The sequence below is a fragment of the Bos javanicus genome, chromosome 13 (genome assembly GCF_032452875.1).
Source record: "Bos javanicus breed banteng chromosome 13, ARS-OSU_banteng_1.0, whole genome shotgun sequence".
NCBI lineage: Eukaryota > Metazoa > Chordata > Mammalia > Artiodactyla > Bovidae > Bos > Bos javanicus.
This window is the reverse complement of record NC_083880.1, coordinates 36452912-36477110: the sequence shown is the minus strand read 5'-3', so window position 1 is coordinate 36477110 and position 24199 is coordinate 36452912. Positions and strand designations below refer to the sequence as shown.

General features: G+C 41.1%; 1 protein-coding gene and 1 long non-coding RNA gene across 3 annotated transcripts in view; one reads left to right on the top strand and one right to left on the bottom strand.

The window, feature by feature from the left end:
* The window catches only part of LOC133259148 (uncharacterized), a 184644-nt gene extending 177097 nt beyond the window's left edge, over positions 1-7547 (top strand). The window contains exons 3-4 of one of the 2 annotated variants that reach the window (XR_009740286.1): positions 1014-2178; positions 2883-7547. This is a non-coding gene — a long non-coding RNA (uncharacterized LOC133259148). Of the gene's footprint in view, positions 1-1013 lie in introns of both variants that reach the window. The other variant, XR_009740282.1, reaches the window with a different exon arrangement.
* MPP7 (MAGUK p55 scaffold protein 7) overlaps positions 1-24199 on the bottom strand; it is a 225267-nt gene that overhangs the window by 117502 nt on the left and 83566 nt on the right. Inside the window, exon 3 of the mRNA XM_061436267.1 lies at positions 12440-12558. Coding sequence (XP_061292251.1) covers positions 12440-12558 — 119 coding nt within the window. The remainder of the gene's footprint in view (positions 1-12439; positions 12559-24199) is intronic.

Genomic DNA, 24199 nt, shown 5'->3' with positions numbered 1-24199 from the left:
AGGGACATTCAGGCTTCAACCGAATCTGCAGTGTTTTCTTTCTTAAGCTGTGCGGTGAATATGCGGGTATTCAAGCTGCGGTTCTGCCTTTTCTCATGCCCCAAATATTGTATGACATTTTTAAAGTGAAGGAAAAGTTAGAAAACATATCTAGCCAACTCAAGAACTTTTTCAAGAATTTCAAATCATAGACTATATTAATTTCCACTGCAATTTCACAGAATGAGAGCAAGGAAGTAAAAAGGCAAGAACAAAAGTTTATTAAGGCAAGACAACATCATCGTGAAAAACACAGAACTGTAGCCAAAGGGATGGTGAAAAGAAAATAGTGTAAATTCTGGGATAAGCACTGCACATAGCAAAAAGAAAGAAATGCGGGAGGTTTAAGATGATAACCACCACAGCGACTTATGTACCAGACCATTTAAAGCGTGTTTCATATATTCATTCGTTCAGTCCTCACAACTACTACTGTCTCCACTTAATACGTAAGGAAAACGAGACACTCTGAAGTAAAACACTATGACTGTTACTGTCGGTACACGTTCTTGGCACAGCCAGGATCTGAGACCCAGCAATGTGGCTCCAGCGTCCCAGCTCTGAGCCACTACTGCAGACATGTGTCCACATGACGGACAAGAGTGGAACACGGAACACTCCTCAGTATCCCCAAAAGTCCATGATTCATGCACTGCTCACAAGGCAGCTAGATGAACACAAGGAGAATGAAATGACTGCAAGAATGAGAGAAAAAAGAAAAAAAGAGGCAGACAAAAGTCCAAAGGTAATCTGAATAATCAAAGCTGTCCCTGGAGCTTCCAAGATTCCTCCCTCTAGAAATTACCTGTTGAGCCACATAGGGAACCCACTCATTCACTTAATGATTATGAGCTGAGTGCCTGACGCACCAAACTAAACTCCAGGGAATATTATCCAATCCCTCCCTCCAGATCAAATGGAGTTTACACCAAAAGTTTACTTCTGCTTCTATTTTTTTTTTTTTTTTTTTTAAGATTTGGAGACACATGCTAGAAACTACAAAAATCTAGGACTCATTGGAAAAGTCCCTGATGCTGGGAAAGATTGACGGCAGAAGGAGAAGAGGGCGTCAGAGGACAAGATGGCTGGATAGCATCATTGGTGCAATGGATATGAACTTGGGCAAACTTCAGGAGATGGTGAGGGACAGAGAGGCCTGGCGTGCTGAAGTCCATGGGGTAGGAAAGACAATTCTAGAAACACTGTTTAAAATGGCAGCTAGGTCTCCAAGCCAGCCCACGAAAGCATCTCTAAATCTGTTATGCGAAATTCCACCTCAACCTTGAGTCTTCTGTGAACAGCATGTGTGTCCCTGCACGCCTTCCAACACAGCCCAGAGAGGCGAGGACCTAGCTCGACGCGACCCTGCCACCTCATAGTCCATCAGGGCCCCGAGCAACAGGCCCCTCCCTTTTCCTCTCTGGGTCCACAACCATCTACAGTCACTGTACTTTGAGAACCAATTCAGAGCAGGAAGACCACACTCATGGCCCAACAGCATCCTAGGAACAGGACACGAACAAATGCCCGCCCTTGCCTTAAGGCAAAGTCTCCAAAAACACCACAGTCCAGGGATTGGGATGGAAACGAGAGCCGATCCAGGCACCAGAACTGCAGACATACAACTCCCTGAGCCAACCATTCCCTTGCTGGGTATGTCCAGCCACACCTACAGAACAACTCAGCAGAACCTAATGAAGGGGGATGCACAACTTGGCCCAGTGACCCCACTGCTAGGTAGAAAATCCAGAGAAGTTCCATGTATTCCTACTGAAATTCCAGTTCTCTGGAATTGGAGAATAGCAGGAATCACCTCCACAAGGGAAGTGAGAGGATTACTGGTTTCCTGCCTCTACCCATTCTAAGGAATACATTGTTCTTTTCTTTTTTACCATTTTATTGGAATATAATTGCTTTACAAAGTTACGTTTCTGAGTTTCTGCTGTACAGCAAAGTGAATCAACTGTATGTACGTGTGTGTGCATATATATACACATATACGTATATATATATATCCCCTCCCTCTTAAGCCTCCCTCCCATGCCCCCTCCATCATACCCCTCTAGGTCATCACAGAGCATCGAGCCGAGTCCCCTGTGTTATATAGCAGCTTCCCAGTGGCTATCTATTTTACACAAGGTAATGTATGTATTTCAATACTACTCTGTCAATTCATCCCACCCTCTCCTTCCCCCACTATGTCCATAAGTCTGTTCTCTACGTCTGCATCTCTATTTCTGCCCTGCAAATAAGTTCATAGTACCATTTTTCTAGATCCCATATGTATGTGTTAACATACAATATTTATTTTTCTTTTTGTGCCTTACTTCCCTCTGTATGAGTCTCTAAGTCCATCTAGATCACTACAAATGACCCAATTTCATTCCATTCTATGGCTGAGTAATAGGGCATGAACTGCTCTTTAAATCAGGTAGGATACCCAACACGTGCGTGTGTGTGGAGTAAACAGACTCCCTGTTAGTCAATTATGAATATATGCAAATTAAGATGACTGCTCTAAAGCGAAGCATATTCAATGAATATCTAAATCTCACAGCAACTTTCAAAAGGTGCTATTCCATGATGTGAAACACACACCCAGCAGGAGGATGCAACCCCATCAAGTACCCACAGTCCTGGCCCCTTAGTCCCCCCATCCCCAGTCCTGAGCAAATCTCTAAGAAGGGTTACATATGGCCTCTGTTTTGAGAGTGTGAATTACAAAGGCAACAATTTACTCAGGGTCTCAGGAATTCATATCTTCAGCAGACTTTACATGTTTCTGTGCCTGAAAAAATGTAAACTATAACGTAAGAAATAACTTCGTCTGGCTCCTCCAACAGAGCTGGCCAAACAATTACCTTTGATTGGCCGAGGAGCGTTACCAGCTGCTGACACCCAGCTCGCCCCTCCGTCAGCCCAGGTGGCCGGGGATCATTCGCAATGTCTGACTGCCTTTTCCTTTTCCTCCCACCAAGGCAAATGGGATTGCAGAGGCAAGTAACATAACCTCCCCACTGGGCTTTCTCTCTGAACCCCACACCCCCCCTCTCCCCTCCAAAACAGCACAATTTGTTTCTAAAGAGCTGGGACCAGCAAGCTTCTTGTAAAATAGCCTTTCAGCCTTGAAGCTGATTTACTACCGTGTAAATATCACCTTCCCCAGCCCCATACGATGCTTTCCATTGCTTCTAGATGAAAAGAAGAGAAGAACGTGGAGTGCCTGCATGATTATAAAACCACTACCCAATAAAATTATCTGTCTCTCTCCTTTATGGCTCGACTATATCAATTATCCTGGAAATAACTACTTTCCAGGCAAGTCTCATGGTGCTAATGATTAAGAAAACTGGAATTATTGGAAGATTAAGATCAAGCATTACCTTCAAGCTGGTTTTTCATTTCCTGAAGTTTCCAGGTTGGAGATATAAAATTTTTAAAGTACATTCTCATTCACAGGTTGCTTTCTGAGCATCTGTTCAAGACTTATTTTCAGACTCAAGAATAAGGTTTTCACTTTTAAAATCCTACCTAACTTCACAAGCATTAAAGACGTCACGAATTCACATTCATATGGAGATGGAAAATAAACTGCCGCTAAGTTATCCCTCATACCTTGCTTCCACGTGTCAACTACCCTGCCCATGACATCATGTGTTTCATTAAAAATAAAACTGCAGGACATCTTTAAGAAGAGAAATTAAATATTTTCAATTATAATTTGGTAAGAAGCAATTATCCAAAATAAAGAACTCTTGCAAATCAATAATGAAATCACAGCCAAATTAAAAAGAGGGCAAAGGAAGATGTCTGGTTTCAGCTCAGACATGTGAAGAGAAAGGAACTTGCAAGACAAACTGTTACCTGAAATCAGGAGGGAAAATCATAGCTGAAATCAACTTAGCAGGGGTAGAAACTGCTGGAGCCAGAAACTTGCAGGAACCCTTAACCGGTCATTTTGACAAATTAATGCTGGGCAAAGGTAACTAGCCTGAGGGACTCAGTCTTGGAGGAGAACCTTGCACTTTCCTCAAAGAGCTCTACCCGCCCCCCCAAAAAAAAGCCCTACCAAGTTCTCATGGTGAAAACAGGAGAAAAATCCCCTAGTGTTTCAAGCAGGGGAAGGAGAAAAGTAACCATTTTGCAATACAAAGGCCAAGAGCTCTCTCCCCTCCAAGCATGCATACATGCTAAGTTGCTTCAGTTGCTGTGCGACCCTGTGGACTGCAGCCCACCATGCTCCTCTGTCCAAAGGATTCTCCAGGCAAGAATACTGAAGTGGGTTGCCATGCTCTCCTCCAGGGGATATTCCCAACCCAGGAACTGAACCCATGTCTCTTCGCCTCCTGCACGGGCCGGTGGGTTCTTTACCTCTAGCACCACCTGGGAAGCCGCCTCCCTCCGAGTGAAAGTGAAAGTAGCTCAGTCACGTCCGACTCTTTGCAACCCCATGGACTACAGTCCATGGAACTCTCCAGGCCAAAACACTGGAGTGGGTAGCCTTTCCCTTCTCCAAAAGATCTTCCCAACCCAGGGATCGAACCCAGGTCTCCTGCATTGCAGGCGAATTCCTTACCAGCTGAGCCACAAAGGAAGCCCAAGAATACTGGAGTGGGTAGCCTATCCCTTCTCCAGCGGATCTTCCCAACCCAGGAATTGAACCGGGGTCTCCTGCATTGCAGGAGGATTCTTTACCAACTGAGCTATCCCTCCAAGAGAGTGGCTTTACTTATCAGAGCTGTATTTGACCTGGGAAAAGGGCAGTAAGAAAACTTAACCACATCCCCACCTCCCGGCCTTCCCATCTCAAATAAGGGAAAAAAGGAAAGAAAACAAAAAGGCTAAGAAACACTTTTGAAGGTCCTCATATCCCAGGGACTGACATTTAATCAGAATATTATATACCAATTTCTCTCTCCAAGACCTCACCATCATTAATAGGGCTCCAGTAAAATAACACTGGGTTATAACTGAGACAGCCAAAGACACAGACTCCAAGAGCATTCTTAAGGAAAGACAAAGGCAATGGGGGTGGGGCTGAAGGTGAGGGTGGTGGGGTGAGAGACACATTAAGGAAACTGGAGTCTCGGGTACTGAGAGCTTCAGCAAACATTAAACACAGCCAGGTCAACGCCAAAACTCACATGTAAAGTCTCATCACCTCAGTACATATTACCCAATACATCATGTCTAACTTTCAATAGAAAATCACAAAGCATAATAAAAGGCAATAAAAGCACAGTCTGAAGAGATAAAGCAAGGATCCGAAAAAGACTCAACTCTGACACAGAAGTTGGAACTATGAACTAGGGAATTTAAAATACGCATGATTAATAGGCTAATAGCTTTAATGGAAAAAGTGGACAACATGCGAGAACAGATGGAAAATGTAAGCAGAGAGATGGAAACTCTAAGACAGAATCAAAATGAATGCTAGAAACAAGGAACACCATAACAGAAACGAAGAATGCTTTTGATGTGCTCGTCAGTAGACTGGACAAGGCCAAGGAAAGAATCAGTAAGATTGAAAATATGTTAATGGAAAGTCCCCAAACTGAAACACAAAGAGAAATGGGATGAAATTTTTAAAAAGGAACAGCATATCCAAGAACTGTGGGACATGTTCCATACATCTTTTGTAACAAAGAGAAAAAGAAGAAATACTTCAAGTAATAATGACTGAGAATTCTCCAAAATTAACGACAAAACACCAAACCATAGACCCAGGAAGCTCAGAAAATATCCAACAGAATAAATGACCAATAATCTACCCTTTGGTACACCATATTCAAACTGCAAGATCCAAAAATAAAGAGAAAATACTGAAATAATTCCAAGTGAAAAAACACCTTCCCTATAGAAGACAAAGACAAGAATAACATCAGACATCTCATCAGAAACTATGTAAGCAAGGAGAAACTGGAGTAAAATATTTCAAGTGTTGAAAGGAAAAGCCACCACTCTAGAATTCTGTATCCAGTGAAACTGTACTCTGAAAGTAAAGGAGAAATAAACACACAAACTTGAAAAGAAATCTGCTGTCAGTAGACCTGCCTTGCAACAAGTGTTAAAAGAAATTCTTTAAGAGACAAGGAAAGTGATATAGGTCAGGCACTAGAAATACATCAAGAAAAGAAGAGCATCAGAGAAGGAGTAAATAAAGGTAAAACAAAATCTTTTATTTTTCCTACTCTTAATTGATCTGACAACTCTTTCTTTGTTCAAGTAACAGCAATGCATTGGGTGACGATAGTATATGGATAAGTGACATGAATGACAGCAATGCGATAAAGGATGTAGAAAAAGGAATTAAAAATATTCTTTATAAGATACCTGCAACTACCTGTGACAAGGTACAGTGTTACTTCAGAGTAGACCTAGATTAGTTGTTAATGTATGTAGCAAACTCAATAATGGCAAGCACTAAAAAAACTTTGATATGTTAGGAAGGAATCGATGGAATCATGTAAAATGTTCACCTAAAAGCAGAGTACGGAGAGAGAGGGTGATTTAAAAAAAAAAGAACAAGTGCTATGAACAGAAATCAGTGGCTGCTGCTGCTGCTGCTGCTAAGTCACTTCAGTCGTGTCCGACTCTGTGTGACCCCATAGACGTCAGCCCACCTGGGATTCTCCAGGCAAGAACACTGGAGTGGGTTGCCATTTCCTTCTCCAATGCAGGAAAGTGAAAAGTGAAAGTGAAGTCGTTCAGTCGTGTCTGACCCTCAGCGACCCCATGGACTGCAGCCTACCAGGCTCCTCCACCCATGGGATTTTCCAGGCAAGAGTACTGGAGTGGGGTGCCATTGCCTTCTCCATATAGACCACGCTAACACTAACCAAAAGAAAGCTGAAGTACCCACATCAGTTTCAGACAAAGTGGAGAGCAGAACAAGGTAAACTGTAAGCGATAAAGGAGGGTATTACATGATGAAAAGAGAGTCAACCCTCTGAAAAAACATAATAACCTTCAGTGTGTATGCATCTAACAAGACAGCGTCAAAACACATGATGCAAAACTGATAAGACTGCAAGGAGAAATGAACAAAGCCACTTTTGTACTCGAAAACTCCAACACTCTTTTATCAGTGATTGACAGATCCAGCAGGCAGAAAATCAGTATTCAGCACCATCAACCAACTTAATCAAATACTTCATCCAACAACAGCAGAATACACATTCTTCTCAAGCTCACACAGAACAAGACAGACCACATTCTGAACCACAATACACCTTAACAAAATGGAAATCATATAGCATATGCTCTCAGGTCACATGGAGTTAAAAGAGAAATCAATAACAGAAAGACAGCAGTAAAATCTCCACATGTTTGGGAACTAACCAACAATTCTAAAGTACACATGGGCCAAGGGAGAAGTTTCAAGATAAATTTTTTAAACATTTTGCAATAAATGAAAATATGGTTTAACAAAATTTGTGGAATGATGCAGAAGTAGTGGTTAGAGGGAAAGCATGGCATTGAACATTTAAAAAAAAAAAGAACTAAAATCAATTTTCTAAGCTTCTACCTTAGGAAACTAGAGGAAACAGAGCAAGGAGAAAAAAAGAAAGAAAGAATAAAATACAAGCAAAAAGCAACAGAATTGAGACAGGAAACAGGGGGAAAAAAAAAAATCAATGAAACCTAAAGCTGGTTCTTTGAAAAGATAAATTGATGAACCCATAGCCAGGCTAACAAAGAAGAAAATGAGGCACAAACTCCTAATAATATCAAAAATGAAAGAAGAGTCATCATGGATCCCAAGGACATTAAAAAGATAAAGATTATAAACAATTCCATGCCCTCAAATTTGATAACTTACATGATTCCACCAATTTCTTGAAAGATACAAATGACAAAAACTCTCACACAAAAATAAATAGATGATCTAATATTTAGAAGAAATCAGTAGTTAATAACCTTCCCCAACAGTTAGCACTATGCCCAGATGGTTTCAATGGTGAATTTATGGAAAAAATCCTACCAATATTCTACAAACTCTTCCAGTAAAAAAAACAGAAGCAGAGAGTGCACTTCCTAACTATATGCCAAGCATTACCCTCCTATAAAAACCAGATAAAGACATTACAAGAAAGGAAAACTACAGACTAGTATCTCTTATGAACAGAGATGTAAAAATCCTCTGCAAAACATTAGCAAATCAAATCCAACCAAGGATAACATGAACTATATACCAAAACCAAGTGGGATTTTTCTCAGGAATGCAAAGTTTGGTTCAATATTCAGAAGGAATAAAGTAATCCGTCATAGCAACAGGATAAAGAAAAGTCTATATGATCAAAACAGTAGATGTGAAAGAATCATTTGAAAAAAAAAAAAATCCAACATCCATTTATGATTAAAAAAAAAAACACTCAACAAACTCGGCATAGAGAAGATTTCTTCAACATGCAGTTTTAGCTTAAAATACCAGTTCCTCCTCCAGTGCCTCTCTGAGGCCAGCATTGAGGGATGCACCTTCTGCATATCAAAAAGCTGAGCCCGTGGGCCATGGTGGAATGCGAATCACCATGTCCTCTGGGGGGTTGAAGACCCTATAAAACAAGGGCTAAACTTGCTCTATTAGAAATTATCCCCGGTGTCCTACATAGTGTCTGGCACAGAGTGAGACCTCAACAAAGACAGCAAGAACAAAAGTCAAGCATCAGAATTTAAAACTACGTAACTAAAAGTTATCAGCGTCTGGTTGAGTTTCACCATGACTCCCTCAAGACTGAAATCACACAAATACACACAACAATGCAATCAGAACAGGAAATTTTCCTTGGAAATAAGAGTTGTGTTTTGTTGAAATCCTTCAGAATCTCCAAAAGAATAAAATTCAGATTGCTACCTTTTTTTCTCCTGCCCCATACAAATATGCAACTATTTGAAAAGGCAGGGGGAAAAAAACACAGGCAGCTATTTAAAAGGTACTAAAATTTTTATATTCTTATCCTAGAAATCCAACACAATTGTGAAATAAGAACAAAAATTTCTTGAAGAAAGAGAACTACCAATCTTCTTTAAAATTAACAGTTAAGTAAGTCTTTAAGCCACATATTATTGGCTTAAAATGAACTCAATCCAGATTATAAAAATACACACAATGTAACTGAATAAAATAAAATTTAAAGTAAGTAAAGGAATTTCAAAAGGAAAAAACACAAGGATAGGAGATACGATTTGGAAATGAAATTCAGGCACAAAAAATATGCTTCATGGGTCTGTAAATTTGCAAAAACATGGATCCAAAATGTGGCTCTGTGCACCCATCAACTTCACTAGATAATGTGAAAACTGATGTCCTTGTCTGGTCTCACATTAGATAGGATATTTCCATTCTTATATATAATATTTCCAAGGTCTTCAGTAGGTACCACCTTTCTTCCTTTTTTATTTATTTTTTATTTTTTGGCCATACCACGCAGTATGTTGGATCTGAGGTCCCTGACCAGGAATTGAACCCGTGCCCCCTGCATTGAAAGCAGAGTCTTAGCCACTGGACTGCCAGGGAAGTCCCGATATCAACTTTCTTCTGAGTTAACCTTAACCCCTTTTTGGAATCTCATATTCATGGTTTTTATTATTCAACTTTTCTATTTAGAAATTTTTCTTTTAAAAAAATCTTCAGTTACAGTACAGGACCATCATGGTTCTCTTCCAATGACAACTCACAACCTACAGTATTCCCCTCAGAGTGGGGCTTGAGACCTTAAGGTGCCATGCCATACCTGCTGCAGACCCCAGCACCAAACCTGCCTCTTCTTAAGTATATTTTACATCAGATCAGCAAGTTGTCTGTTTAAAACTGCGAGGCAATTTACCAACCACTTTCTTTTTTTACCCAAAAGATGAGAACTGTGAAGATTGGGGGCTAGAATAAAATCAGGTTTTCCGTTCACCCAGTTCTAAATCATGTACCAACAGCGTCAACTGTAGGCAAAAGAGCATAACATCAAAGCCCACAAAACCAATCTTTTCAAACAAATTCCTTTTGCTCTACCGAGATTTATGTATAGAAGCCGAAGCCTGCTCTCCTCCACCCTGCAGGAGAGGCTCTTGGAAGACGGGTTAGCAGATTGTTCCAGCTGTTTAAACTACGCTCCTGATCCCGTGAGACCGGCCTTCTGGAGGCATCCTAGGTTTTCCTACTTGAAAACTAACATAATGGGTCAGTCAAAGGACACCTTGAGTCTGCGCATGAGAAAAGCAGGGGGGCGCGTCTAGTGAGAAACTGAGAACATACTGGAATTACATAATAAAACTCATTTTTAAAATACATTTTATGGCAATTACTGAAAAACATTTGGAATAGAGCACATGTTATTATGCTATTTAAAAGACTAGCAACATCCATTTATTTGCTACATTGTTTTTATAAACCAGATATTGGTAACACTACGCTTCCTACCCACTTAATTATGGACACACACTTTGAATAACAACTTGTGCTGAAAACTCAACAGCTAGTGTAACTAAGAATTTTTTACTTTAGTTTTATTCTTTTAATATTAAAAATAACCACCATCTCTGCCAATTCTTTTTAGTCCTTCACATGCTATGATAATTAAATTTAATAATTTATTCACCTAACCTATGTAACTACCAAAAGAATTAAGATCTTCACTATTTTATTTGAAACTCTTTGTCAACAAACAACCTTGTCAAACAGATACAGACTCACAGACTTAGAGAACAAAGTTATGGTTGCAGGGGGCAGGAGGATGGAGGAAAGGGATAGTTGAGGAGTTTGGGATAGACATGTACACACTGCTACATTTTAAATGGATAATCAACAAGGTCCTACGGTAGAGCACAGGGAACTCTGTCAATATTATATGGCGGCCTGGTGGGAGGGGATTTTGGGGAGAATGGATACATGTATATATGTGGCTGAGTCCCTTGGCTGTCCCCCAGAAACTATCACAGCGTTGTTAATCGGCTATTCTCCAATACAAACTAAAAAGTTTAATTTAAAAAATCTTGTCAATAGGTAATATAATTTCCATTTTATAGACAAGGAAACTGAGATAGTAGCCACAGTATAAATAAATACAACATACACATCCATTGTTTGGGGAGCATATTTGTTTACTGATTAAGAAGTGATGGTGCTATTTTACATGTGTTTTATTCCTTCTATCAAGAAACCAAGTCAATCTAAACAATCCATAACTGTCCAACTTCCAAACATTTAATACAGGAGTATTTTCATGATTGCTTCACTAAGTCATAAACTTCACCAATTATTAGCCCAAGACCATTTCTAATACATCCCAAGAGAGCAACTACCTAAAATTATTTAGAATACAAAGATATCTTGGCAATAATACAAAAACTAAAAAATTTAAAAAACAACGGACACAATAAAGCACTCTTTAAATGTAAAGCTAGGGAAATGCCACAGATCAACACTTTAATTTCTTGAGAATTGCTACTGCTTAAAGCACACAAATTTCAACAAATTTGACCAAAAAAAAAAAAAAAATGCAGTAAGAATTGTCCTGTCCTGTGAAACAACGGTGCCTCATTTCCAAATACTATACATCAGTCAAAAAGCCTCTTATCACAACAGACAACCGTAACAGATGGAGCCGAATTAAGTATAGGATCAGATACTGTTGAAGCATACGTTTCTGTCTCCTGCAGACTCTGTAAGACTTTAAATTCCTTTCAGCTTGAGTTAAATGGGAGAAAATGCAATTCATATTTCCAGAAGCAAGAGTGGCATATTTTCCAGTAAGTTCCTTGTTCTCGTTTTACTATTTTAAGACTTCTGATCACTCCCAGCACTGCTGTGTGGCAAGATCTGATTTCTGGTGGTTGATCATTTCCAGGGTATGACGCTTGGCGAAACCGGTCTCCAAACACTGTTTTTTATTCCTATTTAGCGTCAGTGTATTTATACACAAAATACCATGTCAGTGGCGCTGGGCCAAGAAGAGAAACAGCTTGCTAGAATTTCATTTGACTTTGTTAGAGGAAATTATTTTAAATTAATGTGGCTACTGAACAGCTGCCATCCTTAACCTCAGAAAATATATTCCTTCTAATTTTTGCTGCGAACATTTATTTATTTAAGTTAAACTCCAGCTCATGAATGTTGACCATGAGGAGTCTAAACCTTCTTGCGACGATTTCACATTCTTTTTCTAAACAAGGGCAGGCGCAGGCTTGCTCTATTAGTATGCACGGCCAGGTCGCCACCATTAAGTGAAATCATCTATGTATTTTTGGTAGAATCTTTTTTAACAACTTCCACGCCTGTCAGTGAAATGGAACAAGGCTGTTTTGTTTTTGGAGGGCAATAATTTGATCTCTGCTTTACTGGATGGCGCTCAAAATATTTTTCCATATGTTTTTCCGCAAAGAAAAATCTGACATCAGCATGGTTTACCTTGACTAGTGAATGCAGGCTTTTTTCACCAAACACATCCCAGAGGAAGGTCAGGTCTTCCTGGCTGTCCACATGTGGCTGCAGCTGGGCTGGCAGAGCCACCAACAGCTCATACAGACCTATAAAACGAAAATAAAACACAAAGTGTAATCTCAGAGTGATCTCATTAATTTCGCTTAAGGTGTGTGTAATTGACGGCTGGAACATGTCGTTTTTACTGGATCTGTATTCTGGGCCATCAAGCAAAACTCTTCTCCAAAGAAACAAAGGAAGCTTTTGGATTTTTAAATTCTAAAGATGTATGTATAGCAGGCCTGCTTTTACCTCCTGCAGTGGTCAACATTTTACAGTCCTCCAAGTTTACATAACCCGAAACAAAAAAAAATATGTACAAGCTTTCAAAAAAAAAAAAAATCGAAAAGAAGAAAACGCATACATTCCTTCCCTTAATCGTTATTACATTTCCCTCGACGTTAGCCAGAGTGAAGTGAGTCATGAATAGGAAAAACTTCTTTAGAAGAGCAGAAAATTGATAGCGTGGTCCATTAAAAAGGTTTTGTGGTTTCCAAACAGTTCCTAATAATATATAGCTTCAAAAACATTTGCATTATCGAACGTCCAAAGTCAAGTTCTAAAAAGCCAGAAGAAACCGTACTTGGTGTGGCATTCTTTGTAGTCACCCTCTTTTTAACAACAAACTCTGCAGCACTTAGCCTAAATGCAACTCTAATTTGAAGGTATGTGATGCCCTTGGGAAGAGTCAAGGCAACAGATGCAGGTCACGCATGTTCTCGCTGGAAGCTCCCTCGAGCAGACAGTAGCACAGTGTCCCGGGAGCGGGCTGTGCAGACCATCCATCGCGTTCAGGGGCCGGCAGACTCCTGTCCAAGAACTGTTGCAACAGTGCTTGCCCGGACTCTTCAGGGAGGTGACCTGGCAGAAGTCAGTATCAACTCAGAGCACATGTTTCATTTTCCAGCGGGATTACATGAGGTAAAAAGGACAAAATTCCTTTTATTTCTGTCTGCTGTCTACAAAAACACCGAGACCTCCTGGGATTTACTAGCACATGGGACTGTTGTTATTTCTGGTCTGAATAAGTGCTGCTGTTCATCAGAGAGACAGCTTTACAAGATATTCCACCAGCAAAGACTTGTAAATTATGGCCTTCTGATCAGTGTAGCTGTTATCTTCCTAAAGCGTTATAATATTCTGATAACGTGATTAACTCACAACCAATTGCATTTGGTAAAACTTTGGAAGTGAGATATGTAACTTGAGATTCGATTAAATTGAAACATTCCTGGGGCTGTATTTGGCCACAAAGATCTAAAATACTCTAGGGAAAAGTAAATAAATAAAACCTTCTCCCAATTACATTCTTAAGTATTGGTGGTTTATATTTGTTCCCATAAAAACCTGGCACCCTTCCTAAACTAGCACTTATTTACAATTCAGTAAAAATATTTTTAAGGTATCTCAACCTAAGTCAATGTACAGGTCTCAGTTTATACAAATACATACACACACACACAGAACCACCAAGATCAGCAGTTAAGGTCAGAGGTTCAAACTATGAAATTATGTAAAAAGAAGGTAGAATTTCACTATTCTATTACCGATTTCAGGAGTAGTAAAAATGATTACCTATTTCTTAGTAATATGATTAGAGCTGAACAATACAAATTCAACTGTGATATAATTTATATGGTACAGTTCTTGCGGGGATTAAATGAGTTCATACACTTTAACAGTCCTGGCACGTGGTAAATACTTGATGTTTCATGTGTAATGCAAGTTTCAGCCATTGTATTACTGATTACGACTGTTATCCATCATTATTATTACTAAAAAAAAAAGCAAAACTCTGAATCAAACAGTCCTAGATGCAAACCTCAGGTCTCCATTTTAAGGATTTCACATAACTTATATAAGCCTTGTTACCCTCACGTGTTGAAAAAGAAATGATAATCTACACATGTGGTAAAACTGCATCAGTTCAATTGCTCAGTCATGTCCGACTCTTTGCGACCCCATGAATCGCAGCACGCCAGGCCTCCCTGTCCATCACCAACTCCCAGAGTTCACTCAGACTCACGTCCATCGAGTCACTGATGCCATCCAGCCATCTCATCCTCTGTCGTCCCTTTCTCCTCCTGCCCCCAATCCCTCCCAGCATCAGAGTCTTTTCCAATGAGTCAACTCTTCGCATGAGGTGGCCAAAGTACTGGAGCTTCAACTTCAGCATCATTCCTTCCAAAGAAATCCCAGGGCTGATCTCCTTCAGAATGGACTGGTTGGATCTCCTTGCAGTCCAAGGGAGTCTCAAGAGTCTTCTCCAACACCACAGTTCAAAAGCATCAATTCTTTGGTGCTCAGCTTTCTTCACAGTCCAATTCTCACATCCATACATGACCACAGGAAAAACCATAGCCTTGACTAGACCAACCTTTGTTGGCAAAGTAATGTCTCTGCTTTTGAATATGCTATCTACGTTGGTCATAATTTTCCTTCCAAGGAGTAAGCGTCTTTTAATTTCATGGCTGCAATCAGCATCTGCAGTGATTTTGGAGCCCAAAAAAGTAAAGTCTGACACTGTTTCCACTGTTTCTCCATCTATTTCCCATGAAATGATGGGACCAGATGCCATGATCTTCGTTTTCTGAATGTTGAGCTTTAAGCCAACTTTTCCACTCTCCACTTTCACTTTCATCAAGAGGCTTTTTAGTTCCTCTTCACTTTCTGCCATAAGGGTGGTGTCATCTGCATATCTGAGGTTATTGATATTTCTCCCAGCAATCTTGATTCCAGCTTGTGCTTCCTCCAGCCCAGCGTTTCTCATGATGTACTCTGCATATAAGTTAAATAAGCAGGGTGACAATATACAGCCTTGGCGTACTCCTTTTCCTATTTGGAACCAGTCTGTTGTTGCATGTCCAGTTCTAACTGTTGCTTCCTGACCTGCATACAGATTTCTCAAGAGGCAGATCAGGTGGTCTGGTATTCCCATCTCTTGAAGAATTTTCCAGTTTATTGTGATCCACACAGTCAAAGGCTTTGGCATAGTCAATAAAGCAGAAATAGATGTTTTTCTGGAACTCTTCCTTTTTCCATGATCCAGAGGATGTTGACAATTTGATCTCTGGTTCCTCTGCCTTTTCTAAAACCAGCTTGAACATCTGGAAGTTCACGGTTCACATATTGCTGAAGCCTGGCTTGGAGAATTTTGAGCATTACTTTACTAGCATGTGAGATGAGTGCAATTGTGCGGTAGTTTGAGCATTCTTTGGCATTGCCTTTCTTTGGGATTGGAATGAAAACTGACCTCTTCCAGTCCTGTGGCCACTGCTGAGTTTTCCAAATTTGCTGGCATATTGAGTGCAGCACTTTCACAGCATCATCTTTCAGGATTTGGAATAGCTCAACTGGAATTCCATCACCTCCACTAGCTTTGTTCGTAGTGATGCTTTCTAAGGCCCACTTGCCTTCACATTCCAGGATGTCTGGCTCTAGGTCAGTGATCACACCATCGTGATTATCTGGGTCATGAAGATCTTTTTTGTACAGTTCTTCTGTGTATTCTTGCCACCTCTTCTTAATATCTTCTGCTTCTGTTAGGTCCATTCCATTTCTGTCCTTTATCGAGCCCATCCTTGCATGAAATGTTCCCTTGGTATCTCTAATTTTCTTGAAGAGATCTCTAGTCTTTCCCATTCTGTTGTTTTCCTCTATTTCTTTGCATTGATCGCTGAGGAAGGCTTTCTTATGTCTTCTTGCTATTCTTTGGAACTCTGCATTCAAATGCTTATATCTTTCCTTTTCTCCTTTGCTTTTCACTTCTCTTCTTTTCACAGCTATTTGTAAGGCCTCCCCAGACAGCCATTTTGCTTTTTTGCATTTCTTTTCCATGGGGATGGTCTTGATCCCTGTCTCCTGTACAATGTCATGAACCTCATTCCATAGTTCATCAGGCACTCTATCTATCAAATCTAGGCCCTTAAATCTATTTCTCACTTCCACTGTATAATCATAAGGGATTTGATTTAGGTCATACCTGAATGGTCTAGTGGTTTTCCCTACTTTCTTCAATTTAAGTCTGAATTTGGTAATAAGGAGTTTATGATCTGAGGCACAGTCAGTCCTGGGCTTGTTTTTGTTGACTGTATAGAGTTTCTCCATCTTTGGCTGCAAAGAATATAATCAATCTGATTTCAGTGTTGACCATCTGGCGATGTCCATGTGTAGAGTCTTCTCTTGTGTTGTTGGAAGAGGGTGTTTGTTATGACCAGTGCATTTTCTTGGCAAAACTCTATTAGCTGTCACCCTGCTTCATTCCGTATTCCAAGGCCAAATTTGCCTGTGACTCCAGGTGTTTCTTGACTTCCTACTTTTGCATTCCAGTCCCCTATAATGAAAAGGACATCTTTTTTGGGTGTTAGTTCTAAAAGGTCTTGTAGGTCTTCATAGAACCGTTCAACTTCAGCTTTTTGAGCGTTACTGGTTGGGGCATAGACTTGGATTACTGTGAAAATTGCATAGAACTAAATAAATACACACACATGCATAAGCACATGTAAAACCAGGGAAATCTGACAAAGGTCACCTACTCGTGTGGATGACGCTCTCCCAGCTGTGACACACCACCACAGTCATGAATAACGTTACCACAGGGGAACTGGTGAAAGTACACAGGATTTCTCTGTGTTATTTCCTACAACATGTGACTCTATAATTATCTCAAAATAAAGCTGAAACAAAAGAAGAAATTGTGGTAAATACAGTTGCTGTAAGGATTCAGCGAACAATTCACAATTTGCAGGCATTGGTTAAAAATAACAATATCCATCTTTCCTCAGTTCGTTTCCTAACAAGGAAAATCTCAGTGCAACGTTTCTAAGTAGACACCCAGCTTAGCGGTAGGTGCCAATCGGACAAAACACCATACTCAGAAATGAAACCACTCTGGTCTTCTAGACATGGAAATTGTTCACCTTGCCTACATACTCCTTTGCTTTTTGTGGGAATAATCCGTGTCAGGCTCAGTTATTAAAATAATAACAACTTCTTTGTTAGTCAAAGCACAGAAGCCTGAGTTTTCTGTGCTTCTCTAGCTCTGTGCAATCCTAACTTGCATGGTCCACTAGAGCACAACAACATCACTCCTCTTCATCTCCCCGATCCTGCGTGCTGTGCTTAGTCACTCAGTCATGTCTGACTCCTTGCGACCCTATGGACTGTAGCCCAACAGGCACCTCTATCCATGGGGACTCTCCAGGCAAGGATACTGGAGTGGGTCGCTATGCCCTCCTCCAGGGGATCTTCCCAACCCAGGGATCAGAGCCAGGTCTCCCGCATTGCGAGCAGATTATTTACTGTCTGAGCCATCAGGGAAGCTCATGAATGCTGGAGTGACTATCCTACTCCCTCTCCAGGGGATCTTTCCAACCCGGGGATTGAACCAGGGTCTCCTGCATTGTAGATGGATTCCCTGAGTCACCAGGGAAGCCCCTGGTATCCATACCTTGTACCACAAAACAAAGCCAGAGAGACAGGACCATGCCAATGAGAAATTCAAAAGATGGTAAAGAGAGCTGCCAGGTGCAGAGCATTGCTAGCTGCATGCAGTGTCAATGCAGCAACAAGGACAAGCACTTCCACTCAAACCAGCGACCCAGGCCCAGCAGACACCTCAAGTCCATGTCTAAAACTGGGTCTGTGTACTTCCGTGTGCTTTAAAGGAGTCCTATACTCAGTTTCTTGAGTCCCAGTCATGAAGAATACTATGAAACACAATGGTCCTTGAAATTCAGAGAGCCAAAACAAGAGTTGAGAAAGCAATGTGTGTCTTTAAAACTTTTTCCTAAATCCACCTGTTCCCTGAACAAGAACTGGGGCCATGAAAGTCAACCTGTGCTCCTCTGTAGTCATCCAAGCTCATTTCCATGAACATCTAGGCACCCATGAACCCAGAGCACCCACAGCTCTGCAGGTCTAAGACAAATCGGACGTGATTTCCGTCCACAGGCGTCTACAACAAAGTTATGTGCAGGACCGAGTTAGACTGTGGGGCAGAGGCAGGGGAAGTGGTCAGTTCCTCCAGGGGGAGGAAGACAACATCAAGAAACCTTTTGGCAGGAAGAACACCTGAGCTGGGACCATGAAGGCTCCATTCCCAAGAATCAGCGTGTTATGAGCTCTCAGAGTCAGAGCCCCGGGCACAGAACTAAGCACATAATGTAGTGCTATCTCTCCCCAGAGAGCTCAAAATCTTGGATGACACAGAATGCAGTCCATATATGAGCAAGCATCTTTCAATCCTAAATATAACAATCTATTTGCCCAAGTTAAGATCTGAAACATTTTCTCTTCCAAGCAAAATAAATAGATGTTCAGGCAGCTGACGACACAAACAAATGTCACTGATGTTACTAAGATGTTCATGATCGCCTCTAATATTTAAATTGCAATTTAGTTAGAAACACTGTGAATTACCTATGAAGTAAAATACATTAGAAGAAGAAGAAGCTGAAGTTGAACGGTTCTATGAAGACCTACAAGACCTTTTAGAACTAACACCCATAAAAGATGTCCTTTTCATTATAGGGAACTGGAATGCAAAAGTAGGAAGTCAAGAAACACCTGGAGTCACAGGCAAATTTGGCCTTGGAATACGGAATGAAGCAGGGCGACCGACGGCTAATAGAGTTTTGCCAAGAAAATGCACTGGTCATAACAAACACCCTATTCCAACACCACAAGAGAAGACTCTATACATGGACATCACCAGATAGTCAACACCGAAATCAGATTGATTATATTCTTTGCAGCCAAAGATGGAGAAGCTCTATACAGTCAGCAAAAACAAGACCAGGAGCTGACTGTGGCTCAGACCATGAACTCCTTATTGCCAAATTCAGACTTAAATTGAAGAAAGTAGGGAAAACCACTAGACCATTCAGGTATATTGGATATGAGAATTGGACTGTGAAGAAGGCTGAGCGCTGAAGAATTGATGCTTTTGAACTGTGGTGTTGGAGAAGACTCCTGAGAGTCCCTTGGACTGTAAGGAGATCCAACCAGTCCATTCTGAAGATCAGCCCTGGGATTTCTTTGGAAGGAATGATGCTAAAGCTGAAACTCCAGTACTTTGGCCACCTCATGCGAAGAACTGACTCATTGGAAAAGACTCTGATGCTGGGAGGGATTGGGGGCAAGAGGAGAAGGGGACGACAGAGGATGAGATGGCTGGATGGCATCACTGACTCGATGGACGTGAGTCTCAGTGAACTCCGGGAGTTGGTGATGGACAGGGAGGCCTGGCGTGCTGCGATTCATGGGGTCACAAAGAGTCAGACACGACTGAGCGACTGATCTGATCTGATCTGAAAATACATTAATGTAGATAGTGTTTTTGTCCCATTTGCACATTTCACACGACCATTTGAATTCTTCAGAGTGAGATTCTTCCTCATCATAAGTGCCACTTGAGAATTAGAATAGATTGTTTTCACTTCCAGGTCAGTTGAGATGCAACACTGTTTTGAATATGATATGCTGTCTCTGAGAATCTGGGTAAAGCTGATTGGTTTTTCATCAACAAACCTACTTACCTACTCTTTAAAATTCTATCAATTGCAAATGTGAGGTTTTTAACCCTTCTTCAAGGGATAATTAAATCTAGTTTAAACTTTGTCTCCTTTAAAAAAAAAATAAAATTCTGTCAAAGGAACTCTCAATAATTTCTAAAATTATGAATTTCGTTATATGTGAATACTTTCAGTTTCCCCATTCCACACGCTTTTGTGCACGTGAATAAACAGAGAAAGTTCTCTGTAAGAGATTTTGTACGGATCTGACTATAAGCCAGCTCTCTCTTCTCCAAGAGATCATTTTATGGAGGGAAAAAACTCACCTTATATTTGGGCACATACAACACAGGACACTGTCCAGGATACCTGTGAAGGGTTTCAATAAACTTATTTCATAAAAATATTCCAACAGAAAAAAGATACTTTTAAATGAGTGCATTTTATATGCTGAGAAAAAGAAGTCAATCAGAGCAAAACTAAAATAGGTTGAGGGTCACCTGATTAATATATATATAATAATTATTACAGCAATTTTAAGCAGAGAGCCATCAGTGGGGTCAGAATGAAGCTGGCAGGCCGTGGGCTGGGGCCCGAAAGGAAGAAAAGCCCAGGAGGGTGAGTCTAACTGGGGTAAGGAAGGTATTCACAGTAATAGGAGCCAATTGCAGAGACGCAAAGATGCTCGAAAGATCTCTGAGTTGGTACTGAAGCGTGCTATCTACGAGCTCAGTAGTAACCTCTTCTCCCCTTTCCAGAGGAAGGTGAGATGACAAATGCTGGCTGTCTGACATCATGAAGAATAACATCCTACGGAGAATGCTTTCCGTACAGTATAAACTGCCCACTCCACCAGGCAGTTCATTAAGCCAGCACACGTGTGGACCACCACGTTACTGACTTAGGTACCTGATTGGAGCTACATGCGCTGACTTCTCTGAGCTTTGCTGCATTGCAGGGAGAAATACTAGTCATTTTCTTTAAAGATGAATAAAAAAAAACAACAAAACACCACTCACAGTCGTCCCTTGGTATCCAGAGGACCCACAGAAGATCAAGCACCACAGTTGCCCTCTACATCTGCCGTCCACAAGAACAGATGCAACCTCATGCTGACTACACAGTACCATATTTATTGAAAAACTCTGCATATAAGTGGACCTGCACGGTTCAGGTCCATGTTGTTCAAGGGTCAACTGTACATGCCTGTTCTCTCTCAACAATCTATGCTCAGAGCATGATCTTGATGCCTCTGAAGCCTGGTAAAACAAAGGACAGAGGGCCAGCTGTAGTGCTTCTGTGGCCCCATGGACTGTAGCCTGCTGGGGCTCCTCTGCCCATCGAACTTCCCAGGCAACAATGCTGCAGCGGGGTGTCATTTCCTACTCCAGGGGATCTTTCCAACCCAGGGATCAAACCCGACGCATTTTCTGCATCGGCAGGCAGATTCTTCGCCACTAGCACCACCTGGAAAGGCTCACTGTTTTACCTACAGATAAAAAAATTTTGGACTCTTAACCACTGGCTTCTCAGGTGGCACAGTGGTAAAGAATCTGCCTGCCAACGCAGGAGACACAAGAGACAGAGTTCAATCTCTGGGTCAGGAAGGACCCCAGAGGACCAAATGGCAATCCACTCCAGCATTGTTGCCTGGAAAACACCATGGATAGAGGAGCCTGGTGGGCTACAGTCCACGGGGTCACAAAGAGTTGGACACAACTGAGCACTCATGCATAAATACGTTGGTGCTTTAGCAACTTTAAGTAAGTTGTCTTTCAATCTTTTTTTTTTTTTCTCACAATATTTAGATAAGAGTAGTATTGTAAAGCTTTCTATCAGGATCTTGTATGTAAGTCAGAAGCAGGAGATTTGATCAAGGATTGTGGAAGGCAGATAACACTGACGCAATTATGCTTAATAAACAATTCACCCGGAGTCATAATACTTTAACCAAAAGAAAATTATAAATTATCATCCTTACATTAGAATTTCATTACTTTGTAAGATTTACCAATTTACTAAAATATATGATAGTAATTCTAACTGTACATAAAGTTTGCTATAATCATAGTCAGACCCTGAGTGATTCTCACCCTGCCTAAAACTGTGCTATGCTGTGCTTAGTCGTGTCTGACTCTTTGCAACCCCATGGACTATAGCCCACCAGGCTTGTCCGTTCATGGGGATTCTCCAGGCAAGAATACTGGAGTGGGTTGCCATGCCCTCCTCCACAGGATCTTCCCACGCAGGGATCGAACCCAGGTCTAATGCATTGCAGGCCAATTCTTTACCAGCTGAGCCACCTGGGAAGCCCACCTAATAAAACTAGCTGCTAAAAATTACATCTATTTCTTTTGTCTCCCCTTCCTTAATCTATCCTTCCCACCACCAACCCCTGAAGCTTCCCAAAATAATACTTAGTAAAAATTATTACCAGAAGCAGTTCCTAGTAGTATTAACCATACCTAATACTGTGGTATGAGCTATGGTAAAGTGCTTTACAGGTCACCTCACTTAATGCTCTCCCCATCAGCAAGTCCTATTCCTATCTCCATTTTACAGGAGGACATACACTTTGCCAGTAAGTGGCAGTCAGGACTTAAACTATGTCTCCCAGAATAACCCATCACATAAAGCTTCTATTCAAAAACCTTCAAGAGATCCCTCAAAAGTTAAATGTCTAACTGGACACCCAAATTACAAATGGATCAAATATTTCAAATATAATCTAGAGGACAATCTCAAAGAGTATTTTTATCATCTTGGAGTTAAATGTTAGTCTTAGAAAACAAAGAATCTAGAAATCAGAAAAAAATTATGGTAGAATTTGTGACAAAATTTTCATGCATCAAAAAAACCAAGAAGTTTACAGAGAAACGGCCAAAAGTTATCTCCAACAAGCAGGTGATTGATATTAAGAATAATAAAAGATGAGTAAAAGAGAAAGTAAAAGAGAAAAAATGGGCAATAGCATATGAACAGTCAAATGGTGGCAGAAGAAATAGATGCCCCTCACAATCAGTATATAATGTTCAATCTAAACAATAATATAAAATGATTCTTATAAGTCAAAGCAGGATTTCACTGGTGGTCCACTGGTTAAGAATCCACCTGCCAACACAGGGGACACAGGTTCAATCCCTGGTCTGGGAGGTTTCCACATGTCGTGGAGTAACTAAGCCAATGTCCCACAACTACTGAAGCTTGTGTACCTGAAGCCTGTGCTCTGCAACAAGAGGAGCCACATGCAATGAGAAGCCCCCACTTGCCGCAACTGGAGAAAAGCCTACACGCAGCAATGAAGATCCAGTACAGTCAATAAACAAATTTTTGTAAGTTAAAGCATATCATTTTTCTTTTATCAATTTAGGAGATAATTAAGTTCACAAATACCCATTCTTAGGGCATGATAGTGGTTTCCCTGGTGGCTCAGACATTCAAGAATCCACCTGCAATGCTGGAGACCTGGGTTCGATCCCTGGGTTGGGAAGATCCCTTGGAGGAGGGCATGGCCACCCACTCCAGTATTCTTGCCTGGAGAATCCCATGGACAGAGGTGCCTAGTGGAATACAGTCCATGGGGTCACAGAGTCGGACAGGACTGAGTGACTAAGCACAGGGCATGAGAGCAGACGCCCAGCAGTCACTTGGTGGGATGTGCACTCATTCATTCAATCAGCATCCACTGACCACTGTACATTCTCCGTGCTAGATGCTATTCAAGGTGTCTGGATAGATCAGCAAAGAGCCCTAGATAACATTTCGTGTGTGTGACAGTCACTCAGTCGTGTCCAACTCTTTGTGACCCCATGGACTTTAGCAACCCAAGCTCCTCTGTCCATGGAATTCTCCAGGCAAGGATATTGGAGCAGGTTGCCATTTCCCTCTCCAGGAGAACTTCCTGACCCAGAGATCGAACTCTCATCTCTTGAGTCTCCTGCACTGGCAGGCGGATTCTTTACCACTGCGCCACCTGGGAAGCCCAGATAACATTCTAGGGGGAAGGCAAATAATAAACAAAAGTTAAGTAAATTATACAGTATGTAAGAAGGTGACAGATATTGATAGAAAAAGAGAAACCTGAGCTGTGTACGCAGATTCAGGGCTGGGCCACTGGCACGGACAGGGACAGAGGAGGTGGCCAGGGAATACACTCTGGTGGTCACAGACAGAA